This window comes from Hippoglossus hippoglossus, chromosome 2 (genome assembly GCF_009819705.1).
Source record: "Hippoglossus hippoglossus isolate fHipHip1 chromosome 2, fHipHip1.pri, whole genome shotgun sequence".
In the NCBI taxonomy this organism is placed as follows: domain Eukaryota; kingdom Metazoa; phylum Chordata; class Actinopteri; order Pleuronectiformes; family Pleuronectidae; genus Hippoglossus; species Hippoglossus hippoglossus.
The window spans coordinates 6,046,480-6,069,193 of record NC_047152.1 but is presented as its reverse complement, the minus strand read 5'-3'; the positions used below and the strand labels follow the sequence as shown (position 1 = coordinate 6,069,193).

At 41.4% G+C, this 22,714-nt stretch overlaps 1 protein-coding gene across 8 annotated transcripts in view; it reads right to left on the bottom strand.

Annotated features, from left to right (window-relative positions):
* The window catches only part of atp11a (ATPase phospholipid transporting 11A), a 40,243-nt gene that overhangs the window by 4,307 nt on the left and 13,222 nt on the right, over nt 1-22,714 (bottom strand). For 2 of the 8 annotated variants that reach the window (XM_034603411.1, XM_034603414.1), the window contains 29 exons: nt 14,463-14,585; nt 13,805-13,894; nt 13,458-13,538; nt 13,073-13,180; nt 12,287-12,415; nt 11,971-12,074; nt 11,833-11,880; nt 11,543-11,607; nt 11,291-11,372; nt 10,607-10,757; nt 10,329-10,526; nt 9,868-9,981; nt 9,649-9,708; nt 9,398-9,564; nt 9,241-9,312; nt 9,054-9,127; nt 8,834-8,937; nt 8,217-8,398; nt 7,718-7,969; nt 7,446-7,623; nt 7,256-7,358; nt 6,915-7,060; nt 6,770-6,829; nt 6,524-6,651; nt 5,516-5,651; nt 4,612-4,635; nt 2,916-2,981; nt 2,696-2,799; nt 2,342-2,507 (listed from right to left, as the gene is read on the bottom strand). In XM_034603411.1, the coding sequence (XP_034459302.1) occupies nt 2,342-2,507; nt 2,696-2,799; nt 2,916-2,981; nt 4,612-4,635; nt 5,516-5,651; nt 6,524-6,651; nt 6,770-6,829; nt 6,915-7,060; nt 7,256-7,358; nt 7,446-7,623; nt 7,718-7,969; nt 8,217-8,398; nt 8,834-8,937; nt 9,054-9,127; nt 9,241-9,312; nt 9,398-9,564; nt 9,649-9,708; nt 9,868-9,981; nt 10,329-10,526; nt 10,607-10,757; nt 11,291-11,372; nt 11,543-11,607; nt 11,833-11,880; nt 11,971-12,074; nt 12,287-12,415; nt 13,073-13,180; nt 13,458-13,538; nt 13,805-13,894; nt 14,463-14,585 (3,315 nt within the window). Of the gene's footprint in view, nt 1-667; nt 772-1,042; nt 1,144-2,063; nt 2,103-2,341; nt 2,508-2,695; nt 2,800-2,915; nt 2,982-4,611; nt 4,636-5,515; nt 5,652-6,523; nt 6,652-6,769; nt 6,830-6,914; nt 7,061-7,255; nt 7,359-7,445; nt 7,624-7,717; nt 7,970-8,216; nt 8,399-8,833; nt 8,938-9,053; nt 9,128-9,240; nt 9,313-9,397; nt 9,565-9,648; nt 9,709-9,867; nt 9,982-10,328; nt 10,527-10,606; nt 10,758-11,290; nt 11,373-11,542; nt 11,608-11,832; nt 11,881-11,970; nt 12,075-12,286; nt 12,416-13,072; nt 13,181-13,457; nt 13,539-13,804; nt 13,895-14,462; nt 14,586-22,714 lie in introns of those variants that run through there. The other 6 variants (XM_034603431.1, XM_034603458.1, XM_034603438.1 and 3 more) reach the window with 6 other exon arrangements.

The window sequence follows — 22,714 nt, the reverse complement described above, 5'->3', positions numbered from 1 at the left end:
CCAGTTTGGGCCGTTCCTAAATTTCCCTTGGGATCAATAAAGTATCTATGTCTCTATCTATCATTTTATGTTTTAACATGACTGTCACTGTGCACAAAACCAGATCGATTACAAGTTTTCCCAGTTTTGCGTACAATTCATATGATTATATCAGTTAATTACTTATAAGGTTCTGCAGTAGCTTTAATCTAATTGGCCAGCTGTGATGATAATGTCCCTCTTTGCAACCCAAGTACATTTGTCATTAGAGCATAAACATGAAGAGATAAACAAATACCACAACACCATGTCACACCATGAACCAAACCATGCAAATGAAACACATGACAAATAAAACATGCATGAAGGTTCAGTCCAACAGTGAGAAAACTGCCTCTGTAGCGATACTGTGTCACTAGAGGGCGGCAGAGCTCCGTGTAAAGAGTGAAGAACAGGACGGGAGATTGTACAATACCTGGAGAATCCTTGACTTTTGAGGCCTTCACAAACAGATACAACGCACTGAAACTCAGGTGTTAGTCAGCCACAACGTCCCCAAAGTCAAATGTGAGGAACCACAAACCACGGCAAAGTAAACCCCCATCACTGCAGGATGTTAAACTCACCCACCATTACCCAGTCCAACCATTAAACACACATACACAGAGAGCCAGGGTGTGTATTTTACCGTGCTGAAGCCCTCTAGGCTTCTGTGACAGCTACTCCATCTATTAACGAGTCAGAACTCTGGTAGGCCATGGCCCTCTCAAACCCTTTTTTATCCCTTACCCGCTGTGGACACACACACACACACACACACACACACATTCAGACAGATTTGTGGCTTAATGTATAAAAATACACATATTTCAACCTCAATGTTTAACAAAAACTAATTTCTAAGACAAAAAAAATGATGGAAGGCTAAACAGCGCACCACAGACTCTTGCGGTGGCATGCAAACAGACGAGTTAACATGAGACTCACGTCATGCAAAAAGAGTGGTAGGGAGAAAGTGACGGGACAAAGAGAAAAGGAAAATACAGGGAAGAAGAAGGGTCACCTCCAGAAGGGGCTGGGTTAGAAACTGATTCTGCTGGAGGTCTGAGACAGCATAAAGATGGTGGAGGGCTCGGAGGCAAGGCAGCGACGTTTAGCCTGCCACTAGAACCAGAGGGAGGGTTTCATCAAGGAGAGGAGGATGAGGGGGTCAGAGGAAAGAGGGGACAGGGAGAGGAGGGGAAAATTCAAAGCCACATGAACAATTTATGAGATTTTAAAAATTCTAATGAATAAAGTCTTTGTATTTAAAGAGCTACGAGATTAATAAGTCTGGGTCAAAGCAGCAGAAATATCTTGACAGGTTCAGTTATGGGAAAAGGAGACATTCAGGTTATAGAGGAAGAAAGATAAAAAGACAATAGTTCACACCTCACTGCAAACAGTTAGAAAACAAACAGGACACACTCTACACATCTATTATCTTGATGTGTTCATGCCTCAGCAGCGACTGATCTCACTGTTAAGAGTTGAACAGGCCTGGGAGAAAGTCCCTAACTCTCCATGTGCTGCACCTGCATCTAAAATAACAGCTGTGCTTTTCATGAGCTCCTCTCTGACCAGATTCCAGAGCCTGGGAGTGGCTGTTGTTTTGTTCCTACACTGAACAATACGGTAATAAATATCTGCTGTTTGAGCTTTACCTGATTTTAGAAACGTTATTTTGTGTTATATACAGTATGCTCTCTTGTTTCTGTCTCTTATCTCCCTCTCTGCTCTTTCTCTTGTATCTCTTTGTGTTATATCTTCTGCTTTGACTCTGTTTACAAGGTCATTTACAACAAGGCTCTTCTAGTTTTAATCATGACAGCGCAAACGTCAAGGTCCAGCTCTTTAACACCATAACCTATAATCACCATTTTTTAAACACATCTTTACACATGTAGCTTCAGTGTCATTACTGACTCTCCATAAATAAAACCTTTCGAGTGTTAGTTGAAAGTAAACACACTATCTCTGTTGTCTTATCTGGCTTAGAAATAAAGGAGCACTGCACAAAAACAAAGAGGAGCGTACTGACTTACACCCAACAGAGCAGGGACGTAGCCAAAACCAGCGGACATCTGCTGACCCACGTTCATCAGTTAGACATTTAACACACGGCATTTACGCATTCAAGGATGCAATGACATTTTGATAAGTACTCACTGTACAGAAAGTGAATAATAAGTAATGGAGTACCATTAAAAATGCTCTGAATATCTATGCTATGCATTTAGGTTTAAAAAATGGTATAACTAGAGATGCTATTTTCTGTTTGTACTATGAGCAACATGTTACTTGTACATACAAATGCACCCACCTGTATGCGTTCAGTGGTGGTGGGCCACAGCGCCCTCCAGATCACCTTCTTTAACACATCTGGTAACAGACTGGCTGTTATCAGGAGGATGATACTGAGCCAGGCCGGACCACTGGACAGCATCTGCATGAACACATAGTACATCCTCTGGTAGTTGAGGAAGGGCCTGGAGGAGGAGAGGAGGAGGAGAGAAGAGGATGGAGCAGAGATAGATTTAGTTCAGTAATGTTTTAGGCAACAGATTTAAAGAAATTCCCTCAAAGCGTCACAAGAATGGAACAGATGGACGGACAACCCGAAAACATATTGCCTCTCGTCACTGGAGATATGTGAAAATATGTTGTCATAACCTACCAGATGATTCCTCCCCACAGCAGAGAGAAGACCACAAAGAAGATCAGTGAGCCCCAGATGACAAAGTGGTTGATCCAGGTCCAGTAATGAGTATCTAGAGCCAACTAAAACAGAAACATGACATCTGTCAAACTAAGATCTCATCTTAAAGAGACCAGTGATGCTTGGGAGCGTCTGTGTGTGTAGATACTGTTTACTCCATATGTGCATGTGTGTTTACCTTGAATGTGACAGTGAAGACGAGCACAGTGAAGACCAGCGTCCCAAACGTCCAGTTTCCAAACATCTACAGAAACAAGGTGACAAGAGGAGCTGTCAGTGACACGTTACAGAGGGAAGGATTTCATGTTCAATCCTAATTCATTCATTTTGTTGTGTTGTTACATCTCATAATGTCGCACAATCAGCTGGAAACAGCTTGAAAACCTTTATTCACCTGGATTTAGTGAAATATACTCAGGAGAAATTCACAGGTTAATGCACTTACAGCTCTGGTGTTAATATGATACATGGAGATAAACTTTGGTGCAAATATTCAATAAGGAATCAATCAATCAAACAGATGGCAGGGAGTTCAGATAGCAGCATTCAGGTGGAGCAGTAACTATCAGATGACTGATGAATGGGACACGTGTGAGATGAGCTGTTTTTGTATGACTTTATGTGTTAATTAATGAGCTACATGGGCCATTAATCAATGAAAAAGTAGTAATTAGTCATGTAGATTCAAAACTTAAAGACGATCGTGCCAACGTAAACTGAAAATGTTATATTTTTATTTCTGGGAACGACAGATAGTGAAACGTGTTCTTTCAAGCCAACACTTAAATGCCATAAGTCCTGAAAACTTTCCTACTCTGGCTTTTGCATTTTCTTCCTGGTTTGACTTTAAACCCTTCGACAACTGACATTCAAAAAGTTTCTCTAAATGTGTTGGATACAAAAGAAAGGATGAAATATGTGAAATATGGATCAATAAAGTAAAAAAAAAGAACATAAAAAAACTAAAATTAGGATTTTCCAAGGCCAGCTGACGTGGTAACAACAAATTAAATTACAATAATGAGCTGTGACATGATGAAGAAAACATTTGGCGATTGCCTGCTGTTATCAAAGCAACACATGGTACGAATAGGATTTTTTTTTTTATTTTCCATTTTCCTGAATAGAATTAAATGAATTGCATGGTTAATGAAATGAACAAGGATAACTGGTTAAAATAAAAATGTTTTCTTTTCCAGAAAATGTATTACATAAGGCAGGACTATTTTCTTTAAAAAGGATGCAATGCAGGATATTAAAAAAATTAATGAACACTTGTTTTTTTATCCTTATTTTACCTATTTTCATACTTTCACTTGTTTTTTTTCACATTTTGACAATGTGCTGCAGTAACAAGTTCTCCACCATCAGATCATTAAAGTCTTATCATAACAAAAGAGCTTCAGTGTCGTGATGGATGAAAACATCACTTCACCGATATGTCTTTATAAAATAAGCCTATAAGCCCAAATAGTCCTGATGTTCAGAGAGAAACCTCAGAGGTGACAGTGTTCTTCTATCAGCTGAGGGAGAATGAGATTAGACGGATGACTGAATTACGTAATGGAGGTAGAAGTGCAAATCTTTTTTCTATTCTCATTTATCCTGTGATTATAACTAAGTACACACACTCACAAACACACACACTGTAAAGCTAATGTGTGTGATCACCACATCGACGCTTGCACACATGAGCGTGGTTCAAGGAAAAGCCAGGACACTACACAGAAGCCTGCAGTTGTTGTATCTGCATCGGGCACGGAGACAAGAGCTGAAGAGATGATGGGTGGTCTGGGATCAGGCTACGTGACGGGACAGTGAATTGAAAAGTGAAACTAAGGGCAGAGGTGACAGAGAGACAGGGACAGGCTTACCATCTGTGTGTTGGTTGTCATTAGCTGGGAAGGAGGAAAGAGAAGCAAAAAAGAAAAAGCAACACAAAGGTAAGAGAAGAGGAAGAAAAAGAGGAGAAGGCCAGAAGAAGAAAATCATAACAAAATAAACAGTTTTGTTGCTGGAGAAGAGAAAACAAATTAGATGCAAAACTCAAGTGAAATCAAGCAACTCAAAGCAGTCCAGAGGGTTTCTGGGAGAGTAACGCTTCTTGAAAATGAAAGGACACAAACTGAGAACAGAGAGGAAGATGGTGGAAAACCCGCCGTGCTGTCTGTCGCGTTTCGGATGTAAATGGAACGTCTGTCAACTTGTATATAAAACTGTCAGTCCAATGAAATCCTCCTTTACTCAAGGGAACACGTTAGATCAGAAGCCCAAAAAACCTTTTCTGCTTTTTTCTGCAGTCAGATGCTGCATAAAGTCACAGAGGAAGGTTGGTTTGTCAGTTGCAGAACCAATGAAGCAAACATTAAACATCACATGCTGCATATTTGTCTTGGAAATTAGCTGCAAGTGTTGCATTTTAGAACACGGAAGAATATCTGGTATCATAGACTCTAATTACCTGTTATCGTCTGGTGAAAAATATCATGTAAATAACATGTGCTTTATGAGAAAACGTTGACATGCACCACGAACTTATTACTATTATATTTAATATGCTCTAATATTCCACCGTAATTTTTAGCTACAATCAAAGTCGACAGCAAAAGACAAATGAAAGGCAGCAAATTATAGATGTGGTTGTGTCTGTCGAAAACACAGACAAAATGAGACAGAAAATTCTATAGCTTATAAAAAACTTTAGAATGAAGTATATTTCTTCCAAACTAAAAAAAGATCTCCTTCACAATGAACTGTCGTAGACACGTGTGTTGTTACCTGTCCATTGCTGGTGAAGGTGGTGTTGTCAAACAGAAAGTAAGTACCAAAGAACATCACTATGGCGTCATATACACCCAGGATGGTCCAATATATGAAGTTGGGCCATCGCAGCAAAGAGTTCTTAGCAATATCTCTGAGAACATAAACACAACAGAACAGTAAACATCATGAATTACTTTGACTATATTGACGACCTTTCATATGAGTGATTACACTTGTATTGATAAGTACGACATTAGCGTCCTTAGGGACCTACCTTTAACCAGAAACAAATGTAATGGGATATTTTAATTTGATTCATATGCACTGACTCAACAGTACATTACTGAGAGAGGCCAGTCCCAGTCGTAAAAACTGAAACACAACATGAGGCCTGTAATTTATCTTCAGAAAGAGAGAGAGAGACGAGGGAAAAGAAAGAACAAAGCCAGGGAGGAAAAAGGCTTCATCTAGTCATGTGAACCCTGTTTTGTTTTTTTTATTTTGATTGAGCTGTGACCAAATTTAGTACGGTTACAAATTTAAATATAAAATAACATTACTTAATACAATTATTGGACTTATTGTACTTTGTTTGGTCCAGACCTTCAGACTTTTCAGAAGACTAAAAGAAGTAGAAGTGCCCTTAGAATGTCTGAAATGTTTGAAAGAACCTGAATTTTATTTTTTCTGTGTGTGAACACACTGTGCTCATTACCTCTCTGGAATAATCAGACTCAGGTGCAGCATATTTCAGCATAAAACAAGCAGCTCATCATGTGCTGGAGAAGATCTCATCACTGAAACATCCAGAGAATTTCTTTTTTTGTAAATATGCACTAATGAGAGCTTGTTACCAACAACAAACAGATGAATATAAGAGTGTTGATGTAACTGATGTGAGAGTCTTATTCACAAGAGTGAGACTCTCTGACATGATGATATGGACGTGGAGGAACCTGTAAAAAGCTTAAACCTACTGTCCTGTATTCAGCAGAAATTGTCATTGGATTAGGGAACACTGACCTATACAGCGATGGGTCCTTCTTCAGGATTTCCATGTTAATGTGCTGCTCTATGAGACTATAGAGCAGAATGGGCAGCGAGGTGAAGCTGATGTTGTACAGAGTCAAGTAGGCGGTATCATACAGCGGCTGGAAATAAGTACAGAGAGAGAAACGTTTCAGCCATTCATCCTGTCTTTGTGTGTGTGTGTGTGTGTGTGTGTGTGTGTGTGTGTGTGTGTGTGTGTGTGTGTGTGTGTGTGTGTACCTGTTGTGAGAAGCCACAGAAGAACTGGTAAAGGAACTGGGGGAAGATGAAGCAGACATTCTGGAAAAAGACATAAAATAATTTTAAAGAAAAGCAGGTGGCAGAGAAAATAAATCTCCTTGTCTCCATCAAACACTGTTTCTACCTTGTAGAAGAAGTATTGCACTAGTTCGGCGATGCGTATGTAGTAATAGTGTCCATGGACAAGCAGAATCTTCTTGAGGTGTTTGAACTTCGGAATGGCGTAGTCGCTATTCCTCACAGCCTGACGACCTTCTTTACCCATAATACCTTGAGAGGCAGAGAGAGGTTTGTCATTTCCCGGTATTTCAGATTAACAAGTGCAGACTACAAACTGTACAACTTGTAGCATCTGACCGAGAAAATAGATATAGAAAATATATTTCACGGAGTTCATGTCTGAAAGCGGCTATAGAGAAGCACGTTGCATCTGATGTTGCAGGATGTAGCGAAACTGCCACTAACCAATGCCAACATGGGCTTCCAGGATCATGCTGACATCATTCGCTCCATCGCCAATCGCCAGTGTGATCGGATGCTCTTCAGAGGTTTTGATCATCTTCACGATCTAGAAAGAAAATGGCAAGAAAGCAAAAAGTCTCAACATACGTAGGAACTCTAAACCATACAAACAATACATGACAAGTCTCCGTACCTGTGCTTTCTGGAGCGGCGCCATTCGACAGCAGAGCACAGCGCTGCAGTTGCGGCAGATTTCTAGGAAGATCTCTTTGTAGTTCCCTGAGTTTGAGTCCTCCTGGCTGGGCCTCATCACCGCAGAGAGGGTGGCCCCGTCAATGATCAGACCAAAGTCAGGGCAGTCACCTGATAAGCTGCACAAACACACGATGAGTTAATAGTCAGGGAAACACAAAGGAAAAATGTAATGCTGTACCGACACCGTGTTCTCACTGCACATGTACAAACCCAGAGAAAGTGTCCCTGGTCATGCCTCCGTGCTGCCTCAGGACCGTCCTGCTCAGGTCAAACAGGATGTCATGCAGGCTCTGCTCCTCTGTGCGCTTGGTGGTCAGCTCCAGGATCTGGGTGTTGCGATGGAAGAGCCTGCTGGCGTAGCAGGTTGCGGCCGCCGTCTCCATCTTATCGCCTGTCAGCACCCACACCTTCATGCCGGCCTTGTGGAGAGACTCGATGGTGTCCGCTGCGTTTTCCTGGAGCCTGTTGTGGAGGAAAGAGAGAAAAGTCACAGACATGTTTGGAAGTGAATATGACGTCTTAATTTTCTGTCTGCCTCCCTTTGCACATAATGAGCTGACTTGCAATGCCTGCTGGGTTTCTCTTTCTATCCTGCACTATTAGTACACAGAATCAGGAGTTAATGCTTAGCAGAGTTTGAAGTACACACTAAAAGGCAAAGACTGGATTTCTATACAATAAAAATCCAAGTTTAAAAGAGATCCTCCACCTGTCCTCCACAGCGGTGGCTCCCAGGAGTATCAGGTCTTTCTCTATGATGTCATAGGCCTCAGCCAGTCGTTTGTCGCGGTCCTGTAGCGACAACTTGGCCTCGTTCAGCAAGTGGCAAACCTCCTGGTACTGTTCAGGGCTCAAAGGCCTGTAGGCAACACAAAGCGTCCGCAGACCCTCCTGGAGGAGAAAGAAGATTCACACACAGTTAGACTGATTCAGCAAAGTGGAATCAAATGATCTCTGAATGTGAGTGTCTGGGCAGCAACTGCTCTATTTATTTGACTTTAACACCAGCACACATCCTTCTGTTTTCACTGACAACGATACGATTTATCTGCAGCTGCAACCGCAACATGCAACATTTCAGAATTTGGACAAATATATAGCCTGGAGAGTAAGGAAATTATGAAAATACACCTTTTTAAGAGGTGATGGGAAAAACTGCCTGTGCAATTTTTGTTTGTTACAAGCCGTTTTGGAACCTGTATGGGAAAACTAAACTGTGGTAACCATGGAAACCGCTGTGGTCACGTGCCGTAGCTGTGGAAACCACTGAAGTCACACAACCTTTGAAGCTTTCAGGAATGTTCCCAGAAAAAAAATGACTCTCACCACCGCGTTGCGCTCCACCCGAGCTCGAACCTGATCCACCTTGCCTGAGACAACCCGAGGGAAGATGGAGGAGTCTGCACCTTTGCAGAACAGATAGAGCTGACCTGCTCATACACACAAAAAAGGGGAAAAGTGTGTCAGACAAAACGTAAATACTGTACGGACATACATGTGCGTATAATATATATATATATACATATAACAGTTTGTTGTGTATTACCAGTGCTAGCTCTGACAATGACGCTCATCCTCCGTCTGACTGAGTCGAATGTCAAAACCTCCAGCAGCTCGAACCTGATGAAAAAAGTCACACAATCAACACTTGAAATAAACAGCATATACCAATAAAAAGTTGATAGTTGCTGAGGGTTAAAGAGATAAACCTTGTTAGAAAGGAACACGCTCACCTCTCGATCTCATCCTCCCTGTTCAAGATCTCCATGTGACTGTCTTTGAGTCTCAGATATGTGAAACCGAGCCTACGACAAACAACAACACACCGTCATTGAACTGAATGCGTGTAAGTCAGTGAAAAGAAAACACGTGCGTGTGTGTGCACTCCACCTCTTCATTCCCTCCACCAGCGCCACCTCATCCGGCGATGAGGAGATGTAGAAGGAGGTGGACTTGCCCTGGTGGATCCCTTGCTTGATCCCGTCCACCGTCTCCTCCTCCTTCACCTGCACCGTGTGGCACAAACACAGCGCCCGGAAAAACAGGTCCTCATGCTCCTGGGTGGACGGCAAAACATTGTGTTACCCTGAAACACACACATGCGCACACATACAACACATTCAAACTCAGGATGTGCTCACCCTGGCTCCGGGACCTGGCGACGTGTCGATCATGTCCATACCAACTGCACCAGGCATCACCTAGCAATGATATGAAGCCATTCAATTTAAATAAGTGCTGTATGTGACAATGACGGCAACAGAAGTCAAACGTATGTTGTGTGTTAAAGCTCGCAAGGATAAAATACAGGCACACACAATTATATGTGTGTGATGACGAGCTTCCACATCAGCCGTTACCTGTCCATTACAGATGGCGTGAGGCACATAAACATGTCCGTCCACACAGCACTCAATGAACTCCATGTTGTTCTCTGTCAGAGTCCCGGTCTTGTCGGTAAACACATACTCCACCTGGAAAAAGAGCAGGTTAAATGTGTTTGTCATGTAAAACATAACACAGGCTCGTTTACGTCTAAGATTTTAGATCTAATTTGTTAAAATATTGTATTCAGAGTTTCTTAAAGATTATTTTTGTGTTCACACCAACCTTTCCCATTTTTAACTCCAAATCCCTCTAATGTGTAATACAGTAATACTTGCTTTTACTTAATGCTGCTATTCACAATATTCTTCTGCTGTGTTCTTCCTTTGTGAAAGGCAAACTTCGGAACATGTCTGGACCCAGTTTTCTGGGCATTTTTCGGAGTTGATGTCTGAAAGCAGCTTTAGTTTGCACAGGGTTACATTTGCTTCGCTACCTGTCCCAGCTCCTCGTTCAGGTCTGACGTGTTGACCACCGCTCGCTCCCCCAGCTCCTCATCAAACATCTCGTCGTCCCACATGATGAAATAGGAACCCAGGAACTTCTGCATTTCCACGGTGACGTACATGGAGACGGGGATGATGTAGTTGAAGAGAACCATGAAAGCCAGGAAGTCTGTGAACGCCCTGACCACCTGAGGATGAGAAAGATGAAGAGTGTGAGGAGGTGAACAGGTTAGAAAGAAAACACATTTGTGTTTGGACTGAGACTCACAATGTGCCTCTGCCTCTCTGTGTCGGTCCTATCGTTGTACCACGGCTCGTCTCTGTTGGGATCGGCCTGCCACACGTACTTCAGTGCGGTGTTGATGAGGGCCTTGCTGATGAGAATGCACAGGTAGACCACCAGGTAGGCATTCATTGACCTGTGGGGGGAGACAGCAAGCAGCTAATGACATATCTGTTCACAGTTCTGTTCAGTTCCCACAGGTACAGCGTGTTTGCATTGCAACACACAAGAATAGATACTTGTATACAGGCAGCAGCTGAGAAGAGGCAGTTACTCGCAGCCAAGTTCTTTTTGGCAAAAGGGAGACAAATACTATTCCAATGCATTAATCAGGCACACGCTGTATCCAAGTGTAAATATAATCCACCTACATATCTCTACAGGCCATCTGGCTACCAGATTCAGATGGAGAGAAAGTGATCGAGTCAGTGTGAGCCACGGACTCACAAAGACCCACTGAAGAAATGAAGGGATGAAAAGTGATAAGATGGATGGAGGGATGAGTAAAAACACAAATGATTATACACGTCTGTGTTAATTTGGGGGGAAAAGGATGTTTGGCAATCATTTTGATGATAATTGATGCAAACAGCTTCTCCTCCAGAAACAAATGGTTTTATGTAGGTTAACATGACAGAGAGACGAGAGACAGAGGGAGAGAGAGCTTACTTTTCTACTGCAGAGCGTTTCTGAGACTTGGACTGGTAGTTGAGAGCCATCTTGGTTTCCATGCCGGTGTAGATGGCAACCGCTGAGAGGAGGAAAGAGCAAATCATGAGCATTAAAGTGGTTCAACAAAACAAAATAACATTCATTAGATTTTACCAGAGCTTTATCCACAAAAGAAGACAGCAAAATCCAATTGAAAGCTCCAAAAAAAGTTAGTAAGTAACCATGAATTATTATTTCAGGTGATTTTACCATAGATGAACTCTGTGTTCTTGAGTGTGGCCCCTCTGAGCAGCAGGTTCTCTGATCCTAAAGGCCTGCACACAGACGACAGCACAGTTAACTATCATTGTGAAGGAGTTATTGTGAGATTTGTTTCTCCCAGTACACCTATACAACATGATAAAAGTTCAGGGATAAAAGTATACACTTTACCTTAGTTAGAAATCACTAATCAAGCAAAGTTTTGATTCTATTTTATCATCAAGTTAAAAAAATGAGCACAATCTAGTTTATATTGATATGTGAGGGGTTCAGGTTACCTGGCCGTAGGCTCGTTCTCCATGTAGATGTTGATACGTCCCACAAACCTGCACAGGACAAAGGGGAGAGACATGTTTCAGGTGTTTATGTTACACAACAACATTGGGAGAGTAAGCGAGTGTTTGTTTTGTACTGACTTGTACAGGTCTGGCTGTGGCTGTTCACATTCTATTGTGGCGTGGATTGAGTCCACCTCCTGTTCTGTGTTGTAGGCTTTGGTGTCTTGAACTGCATAGTATGTCTGAGAGGAGGAGAGAAGGTGAAGGAATCAAGACAAAGAGGGAGGAAGGGAAAGATGGGAGAAAAGAGGAGCAACCGAAAGATGATATAGAGGATGATAGAGGGAGGCAGAGGAGGAGAGAGAATGAGAGAATGAGAGCAAGAGGGATGGAAAGAGAAAGAAAAAAATACTCTTCTTGAAAATGCAGGCTACACATTTAAACACATACACACCTTGTGGCTGCTCTCCCCATCCAGACTGGCTGTTGTTACAAAGCAGGTCCCATCATCTCGAGCCGAGGCGAGAAGTATAAGGTCACAAGGAAAAGATTCATTTTCTTTCACCAAGACGACATCTCCAACCTGAGTAAGAGGAATTCAATATTTATTAATAAATACACCGTCTTGTGTAAAACTCTGTTAACTATATAACTCATGTAAACTTTTATCTCCACCAAGGAGGTTGTGTTTTGATTGGATTGTGCAAAATCTACTGAAGGTACTATTATATGGGTATAATGTATTTGTTAGCCTTCCTCCTGAATACCACCACCAGCCGTTACTGACTACAGAGGGTCTAAATAAAACTGGAATTACCACACTACACCCCTGGTCTTTGAGGATGACATGGCTCTGATCCCTTTAGTGTTGCTAATGCAGTTTCTACTAATGCAGTTTGCCTAACAAGCCAACCTCCTGCTTCACCACCTGCAGGCCGCTCAAGCTCAGCCAACAGTTGTTTACATTTGTTCTCTCACACGACGTTTCATCCAGCAACTGAGCTTTTATTTTCGCTGAATATTTCTATCCGTGAATGTCTTACGTAAGTTACGTTAATGCAAAAGATTTTAAAAGCTAAATTGCTGTAAAAATGTAGAGCCACTAACACACATACACACAAACAGCTTAGAAGCGGGGAAATCCCTCAGTGTGAACCAATAAAACAAAATACACCAAATCCTTGTTTATGTTGTATGGGGTGAGAGTGATTTATCTGGTGACAAACGAACACACACGTACCCTGAGGTTGCGACTTTGTTTGCGGACCACTTTCCCATGCTGCACCACGAGGACGGGACACAGGTTGACAGAGTTGTCTGCTTTGTGTCTCAACCAGTCCTCATAACCCTGACACACACACACACACACACACACACACACACACACACACACACACACACACACACACACACACACACACACACACACACACACACACACACACACACACACACACACACACACACACACACACACACACAGAGAGAGAGAGAGAGAGAGAGAGAGAGAGAGAGACAGACAGAGGAGGAAGTGAGGGAGGTGTGCAAAAGGGATAAGGTGCGTCAGTGTTGTGTTCATTGTCAATGCCAATAAAGTTAAATTAGACTGAAAACCATGGTCTCACCTGTTTAATGGCCGTGACTGTGATTACAAAGAAGAGCGGCAGCCCGCTTGTGATGGGACTGGTGGGTGTGTCGATGATCAGCTGAAGTGACACACACACAAACACAGAGAGAAAGAGAAATGAATATGTGAACATGTATAAATGATATAATAATAAACACTATTTATATAGCACCTTTCCAAACAAGGTTCTTTACAAGTTATAACTGAAGAATTGAGGGCAAACAATAGAAAACATTAAAAATAAATTACAGCATTAGACAACAATAGAGCACAAATGAAAGAATTTATCACAGAAGAAGATGTGGACAATTTAATATTTGATGCACGAAGAGAAAAATCTTTTACCTGGACCAGAAATATGATGAGAAAGTAGAAGTTGGCGACTCTCCTGAACTGCTCGAACATATTCTTCGGTATAAAGTTCCAAAATGTGTACTGGAAATGTGAAACAGTGAAATTGTGCATGAAAACATGTTAACATATTTAATTACACAGCAAAATACACACACCGCAATATAAACATCTAATAAACTCAGTATGTGCAGTTTTCAGTTTGCTCATTGTTTTTCTTCAGGCAGCGTTAAGACATAGTGTCATTTTTGGTAAGAAGTTGATGCCGTAAGTTCTTGTGCTTTTTTAATAAAGATGACAGTACAAATATGAATCTATTTCCAAAAACAGCCATAAAAACCCTTTTACAAAAGAAACAGCACAAAAACATCAATGAAGCCCAGACTAGACAGATCACTGAAACCTTTCATATATAACATCCCCTCTTCTAAAACCTATCCTTGAGCAATACAGTGTAAAATTACCAAGAATAACTCACCCTCACAATAAAAGAGCAGCCTGAACTGTGCTTCAGAACTAACTGTTCTCTCCTGTCCTGTCTTTATGTCTATACCTGCTCTCTTACTCTAAATAGAACACAGTGGTGGAGTAATTGATTTTGAGCAGTAAAGAATAAAGTGAGTATTTGATCTTTGCGTGCGTCTTCACTGACCTTGGAGGAGACTATTCTGTTGTCTGGGAATCTCTGCTGTATGAAGGCCTCAGTACCAGGAGGAGGCTCCTTTTGTCCGATGTAGATGGTCCTGCTGTCCACCCAGTTCTCCTCACCAACACACTGCAGACAACACAGAACAGGTGTGAGTGGGACATGAAACACACGGCTCATGTAATGTCAGTTTTCATTTTGAACTGTATTCTGTGGGTGATATAGAGAAGAGATCAGGGGAGGAATCTTTGCCTTCACACAACCCAGGTCTGAATTCTATACATTCAAACTTGATTTCCCGTTTTTATTTAACATCCAAGTTTGCCAAGGATTTCCTGGAACATAAATGATTGTGTGAGGAACCCGTGCATTCACACACGTCCAATCAAAACACTCTAGCACAGTAAGGAAATACAGGACATTGTGTGACACACAGAAAGAGATTCACAGACGTTTACAGGGGGTTAGAGTGAATGAGTAATTTCTCCTCAATGAATGAGAGCTTTTGTTACCACGGATACACAGACCTGCATGTGACTCAGCCTGGAATGCAGATACAACACACACAATCATAAACTCCCACACACACACACACTTGTGTGCATATACAAACAGTCTGATAAGACGGAGGACAGATCTCTCCGCCATTGATGCTCCTCTCTTTTTGTTCATTTGGTATTTTGCTGTACTTGTTTCCTGATTTAACTGCAGGGATATTTTTAATGTTCACATCAACTGAACAAACGACTTTAATGAAGATGACACCGTGTTAGAAGGGATTTTTTTTAAAACTGCTTATTTTCTCAGTCCTTCTCCATTTGCCAGAAACAGCCACAGAATGTCATAGCTTCCTTGTAACGTCTGACTGGTTTATGTTAAATCCAATGTCTCCAATGTGCCAATTTTGCAAAATGCCACATGCAACTTCTCTTACAAATAATATAAAAAGCTTTAATATCTAATATTTCATTCATTGTTAACATTTTAGCAAAAAAAATGCGCAAACATTGAAATTCTGCAATTCAGTTTATGTTCTTACCCCCTTTTTCTGCTTCTTGTATTTTTCCATTTCATGCTGTTGTTTACATCTCCAAAAGAATATATCTGTCACCTTTTAAATTGTTCTAATATACACTAACTAAGAACTACAAATCGTAACACAGAGCTTAGAACAAATAGACGTTACACTGCAGAGCTTGGTATTTGCATTCTGAGACACCAGCTCAACCTGATGCATGCAAGTCAGATATTTTGACTTAAAGTATTTCAGACAAGACTGGACTTGCCGTGCCAAACACACACATGCACTTTATGACCAGCCGGATGAGGGGAACACAGACAAGGACGAACTCCCTGCAGTCCATTCATCCTTTCATTGATCAAATCCAATACCAAAAATGCAAGAAGCGAAGTTTTTGCACAGCTAAGTTTTTACAAGAGAAGCTCATTGGCTACTATCACCTCTAAGTGAATCTATCAAGTCAGTGTAAAGGAGAAGGTCACAGATAAAAACCTGAATGTTTAACCACCATCTGAAAACACTACGTTTTCCAAATCAGCCAAGCATAACAAATTAAAGTGACCTTGCAAATTGATCATGAAGCGATTGTAATTTTAAAAAAATGTGAAAAGTCATCAATGGCCTCAATCGGACTTGTGTGCAGAGGGCGTTCATGTCACAGCAGGCCACAGTCATCTTTAAGCCCCTGGTCGTTTTCAGCTTTAGTAGCCGGAGTGAGAGGCAGGCCTGGACGAGAGAGCTGAACTTTGAACACACCAAATCCTCTCTCTTTCTTTCTTTCAGTCAAAAACAGCTGTCAGTCACAGCATCAGAACAAATAAACATGGTGTTAAGTCGCTTAAATGTTATGTAGCACAGACACACACACACACACACACAAACAAACATACACACACACACACACACACACACACAGACACACGCTAACAAGAGTTGACAATAATCTGTTGACGGGTCAATGAGATTGAGTGTCAAGAGGCTGCATGTCCCAGTTTCTCTACGTGTGTGTGTGTGTGTGTGCGTCTTCTACTCGCACACAGACAATAACCAGTTAACTCGCTGCTCTAAGGTTACCTTGTTTGAAATGGAGAGCTATTTATATCTTGTGACCTCTAATTATCCATTGGAGAGCAAAGGGAGGGAAATGGAAAGAAGGAGAAAACTGATGTATGAGTATTAAACTGATATCTGCAAGATGTACACGTGTCTTCAGCGCCCTCGTCGTTCCTTTATCTGGACGGCCAGTGGTGATGCTGTGTTAATGCATTCAGCAGTCAATTCCTGACGCCCTGTTCTAAAATAAGTACACAATCAACCATCGCATCAGAGAAGGACCACACTAACTGGGTGATATCTGATGAAAACCAGATCACATGGACAGCTTGCCAACTCTGTCGCCCCCCCACAGCGTTGCCGTTTCTCCTCTTCACGCCCACCTGCCTGCGCCGTCTGCTTCGGCCAACACATTTCTTACACACTTCCTGTGAGTTGACTGCATATGGAGCAGGAACACACGCACGCACGCACGCTGTGTGTGAGCGCTGATATATATGATAGTAGAGTCTGGTTTCTGTTCCCCGCAGCTACTGAAAAAAGGTGAGCAATTAATTCTGGTTTAATCTTCATCACTACAGGTGTTCCACTGCAAAATGTGTCACATCACAAACTGCTCCATTTATTTGACGGCTCAATTCGTAAAAATTCAGAGGTGCTAAAAGGATGATTTTCTTTCCCTTTGCACAGAGGCAGATCCAGATGTTTACCTGTCTTTCCAGTCTTTATGCTAAGCCAAGTTAATCACCTCCTCCAACTCCAGAAAGTGTCCGTAAAATTGAGTCTGGAGATTTTCCAGAGTTTGTCGAATATCCTTGTCTCTCCAAGTTGATATTTTCGTCAGCATCTTCTACGTGTATGGCATTCTCCTTTCACCTTTGTATTCTTTTAGTCTTGCATCAAGTGCGTGTTAGAAACGGGAAAGTCTGGAGTTCAGTGCATTTTTCGAAAACAGCTCAACATTTAACCACTCGTATGTCTGCTTTAAACTTATGCCTTGTCGTTTGCTATACCAGCCATTTGCCTGAGTAAGACCTGGTATAGGAGGAAGAAAGTTTGTGAGTCGTCTATGTAAAGTACACATGCATTAAGAGTTGATAATGATCTTATAAGAAAATCAAGATTATCTGTATGGATCAGATATAGTGAATGGAGACAGATGGCAGTGACTGGGAATCACTGGGCCTCCTCTCTTACTGTCATCTCCTCCATTTCCAACGTAATGCACCTTTATTGGTTTTCTCACCTCTTTGCACTCCCATCTCTCACCACAACCTGGACGGCCTCTAAACCAGACAATCTACCTCCTATCGATTATTTTTAGCTTTCATCCGCATTCATCCTTTTTACATGAAAGCCTGTCTCTGTTTAATCAAATAAAACTGCATCTTTACAAAATAAAAGCTGGGCTTATAAAATAAAACCTAGCTCGGGCCTTTGGCTTTTGAATGTAACCTGAGACTTTGGGCTATTCTGGACCCTGATAATCACTTTTAGCTGCGTTTTATGTTTCAGGACGCGGCAGGTTTTCAGGGGGTGTATTTATAGTTGGAAGGGAAACATTTGTGGTCAGGGGAGAAGGATGGAGAGAGTGCGGAGGTTTTGTTTCTGTCTGTACCGATCAGCAGCCACATCTACTTTCCTTAGAGCTTCATCAGTAGAAAGCACAGGGAGTCTTTCAGGGAATCACACACACACACACACACACATGCCTGCCACATCAAACATATATGAGAGCAGGCATACGCAAGACAATGACATAACATGTTACCTCTGTAGTCACTGGTCCAAATTTAGATGAGAAGAAAAGCCCCACTTCCCTTATTCTTCTAGTGTGGTGTTTTTGTGGCGAGTGTGTTTTCATCTATGTCTTTACTTGATTCTGAAACTCATCCAAACAGGAACATTAAAGCATGTGTTTCCACGTGTGTGTGTCTGTGTGAGTTTTTAAAGGAAGTGAACCTAACACAGGGAAGTTATTTTAAAATACATGCAAAGAAAACATGAAAAAAAAAATGAAAATCTAAAAATGTATCTAAATTTAGAATTTTACATTTGATTGAGCCTTTCTGGGAGACGATGTGAACTTACATGTAAAGAATATACCTGAAGATTTGTGTAAATATCGAACTAAAATCTCTATGGCTCCACGTCAAATAATTATGAATAAAATAAGAATTCTTTACAGGTTTGCTTAAGATAACGCCTTCACGAGCAGAAAAGGGATTTTTCCGAGGTCACTTTAGGGCTAAATTGGAGATTTTAGATAACATTCTTTATTCCCACATGACCTGAATGCAACATTAGTCAGCAAATGAAGCCACACTGTGCAATATGCTCTTCAGGAACAGAAGAGCATATTGTAAACAGGAAGAGCGGGACCCATCCGGTCACAGTGACACATACACACACCTCCTAAAAACAAACTCACACCCGGGTCACGAGAGACACAGGAGGAAAGAGGGATTGAAAAACAAGAGAAGAGACGGGCAAATTTACTGGGCCACCATAAAACAGTTATTTGATTATGGGTTATAAAAAACACCCATTAACCAGATAAATATTGTGTTGTTCTGCTGAGAGAAGGTGGGTGACAAGACCAACATGAATAGGAAAAGAAAGAATTTATGTATATAGCCCAAAATAACAAATCACAAATTTGCCTCAAGGGACAATCTGCATTATGATGACTAACATGAATGAAGAATACGACGATAGCAGCACAATCTCTAACTCCAGAATAAGAATACAGAATACCAACAACACTTGTATTCTGCGATCGGCTACAAACATTTTAACTGATGGTGACTTTATCTTAAATTCCAAACAGCTCCCACTTCAGCTTACAGCACTGTTCTCCAAAGAATACATTCAATGTAACCTACAGTTTGAGTTTTCTCGACATTAAAGAGAAACAATGTGGTTTCAAATGTAGCCTTATTACCGTGGATGTACTGAGATGTATTAGAAGTTTATTGCACAAACTCCAGCCTCCAGGAAACAACTATCAGGAAGGTTTTCCATCTCATGCACTAGAGTCGCTATTGTGTGATGCCTGTAAAGTGAAGATAACATTACTGGATACATGCGAGCAGCAGAGAGGAATCACTGCAACACAAACACAGACACGCACACACACACACAAATGACTTGTTTGTGTGAAGCTTTTAAAAGGCTGAGCTTCTGTTCCACTGATGACCGGCTCCTAAGTATTTTATCTGTTACTGCAACAGGCAGCGCTGAAAATGATTCTCGACAAAGAGCTATGGACGGCAACCTGCTCTATGCGATACCGCTGACTGAGACACTCACACATCTAAATCCTGTGGTATACATCAGGGTTGCATATGCAAACACACGATCGCACACATGCCTCATGAATGTGGGTTATCTCTCTGCTGCCGCTGAACTATGGAGATAAGAGAAATCACCTCCTCTTTGCTGAATCACAAGGCATTAAATACAGAAATACAGTGTGTGTAACTGTGTGTGTAACTGTGTGTGTGTGTGTGTGATGACTACTGCACATAACATTGGCAGGAAAGTGCTTCAACAGAACCTTTTCAGAAGGCTCCAGATTCGTCATGATTGCTGAAGATAGACTTTTAATGATTTAAACCAGGTAGAAGTAAACATGTATTAGCTTGTGTTTTAAACTGCGTGCACGTTGCACATGGAGATCTATTGCCATAACACAGCTGGGAGGCCTGGGAGACAGTGAAGTAACTATTGCAGTATGTACAAAGATAACGACCACAATTTGAGGATTAACAATTAAATGTCAACCTGTGCTGTGTATATTGTTGTGTTACATGTGCATGTGACATTTAAAAAAAAAAGGAAAAGTTTATAAAAACATGTGCGACGCTGTGTGTGTGTCCCTGAGTCACAGATTAAATACCAGCTGTGTTCCCCATCTGTCACTGTGTCATTCAGCCTCATCCGGGCCAACAAGCCAGACTAAATAAGATAGTGATAAACCCTCATCATCCACCTTTAAACGGCCCCTCTTAACCTCAGAGCATGACGCAGCGTTTAGAGCCGAGCGTTGAAGAGAAGTGGACGACCAACAGCAATGTGTTCAGGATTTTCAATTTAGGCTTTCAGAAAAACTGACATGAAGTTTAAGCTACACAAACTGTATGTGATATCAACTAATGCTGATGATTCTTTTCCTTTGTTTCCACACTCAGAAACTTCAAAATGTCTGCATTCAGAAACATCTGCATTCAAACTACTATAACCAAATTCTAGTGTGAATTTTCATGCTGAACTTTTAATTCAAAAAGGTGCTGAGGGTGAAATCCTAAAGGCTACCAATCTACCACATTAACAGATTCATCAGGGCAGACTGCATTCACTTATGAGGACCATGTGATATGTGGAGATTTGTAAGTGATGAAACACAGTAAGGCTGTTGTCAACAGTCAGAACAGGGAAAAGGCAATAAGTCCACTGTAAATCCCTGGTGGTAGTACCTATAGTGCTGGTTCAGCAGTACCTTGTGGATTTATGTTGGGATGTTTGATTATGTGTCCCGACAAATGGTGACACGAGCCTCAGTACATGTTTTGCCTTAATAGTGGAGCTGGCAGGAAGAGCTGCAGGCCAGACTGAAAGGGAAAAACTCCAGTGAAAGAGAGATGACTGACTCGTGTTAGAGGAAATCTGTGATTGTGGCATGTGTGGATAAAACAGCAAGGCACGGTGGCATTACCAGAGATGAGACGACAGAATACTAATCAGTTAAACCAAAGCCAGTCATAAAGCAAACTGTCTGTCTCTGGGGGATTTAGTGATTTGACCCTTCCAGTCGTCACCACTTTGTCACACACACACACACACACACACACACACACACACACACACACACACACACACACACACACACACACACACACACACACACACACACACACACACACACACACACACACACACACACACACACACACACTTTTTTTCATTACACACATGTCCTTACATAACCTTATTGCATCTAATAGTTGAAAAGGAAAGGAAACTAATCTTTTGTTTTTGCTGTTCACAAATGCATCTGAACCATCTCCCATATTCATGCAGAATGAATAAGACAATGATTTGGTGTGAACAGGGCTTTATGTTCCCTGAAAATAATCGGAAAGGACAAAAATAAATCTACTGTTGGTAACAATTAAAATGGAACAAAGTAAAGAATTGAAGGAAACGTATCTGAAGGTATCTGAGGCAGCTCTGGAAATCAGGCATCACTGAGCTGCTTCCACTACAAACTGACAGCAGACCACTGTGCGGCTGAATGTGTGTGCGCTGGTTTCTAATGTGGTTTTCACACTTAAAATGCAGTGGAATTTGGTTATTGAAAGGTGTTATATAAATTATGTTATCAATTATTAACAAGCACTTCTTGTGTATGATTATAAAACACAAGGCTGCTATAGTATGGAGTGTATCTCTGTTTCTTGGTACAATAAGATTCATCTATTGTAAAGATGAATACAGCTCAATCGTATCACCATCAGATATGAATACGTGAGAACATCGTTATACTTTTTCACCGGGGTAATCTTATCGTCAGTATCTTTTATCTGTACACCCACATAAACTATTTCTGCCGAGCCTTTCCCTGCTGAATCTCAGTTTTGATAAACTATTGAAACAGAGAAGAGAGGGGAGGAAAGGAGAGAGGACCATTTTGACCTTTTATATTATTTTTCAAGAAGTTTAGGAAAAACATATAGACATAAACACACAATCAAGGTTAATGATGCAGAGAGGTGAACTTATTTGTCATCATAAAATAGAGACTGCCTCCAAGCTATGAAAGGTTTGGAGATCCAGACCTCCACCCAACTCCAGACCTCCTACTAAGCCAGATGCTCATTTTAGGTTGCTTTATCAGAAAATGAACCAAAGTGACAGTGTGTGTTTTGATGCTGTGCACCTTGGACCAAAATGAAAGGAGGGAAGAAGAGAGGAGGAGAATGATGTGACCTCAATGCTTCTGTTATCTATACAGAGAAATTCATTAGCCTGGTTTTCACAGAGCAGATCTCAGATGGGCTCTGGAATAACACACCTGCTTTGCCACACTGTATATGCATGACCCCCCGCTCTGGATTTAAATTTGAGGACTGAAATACCCCAAATTACAAATACTCAGTGTGTTCCCCGGGCGTTTTTCTTT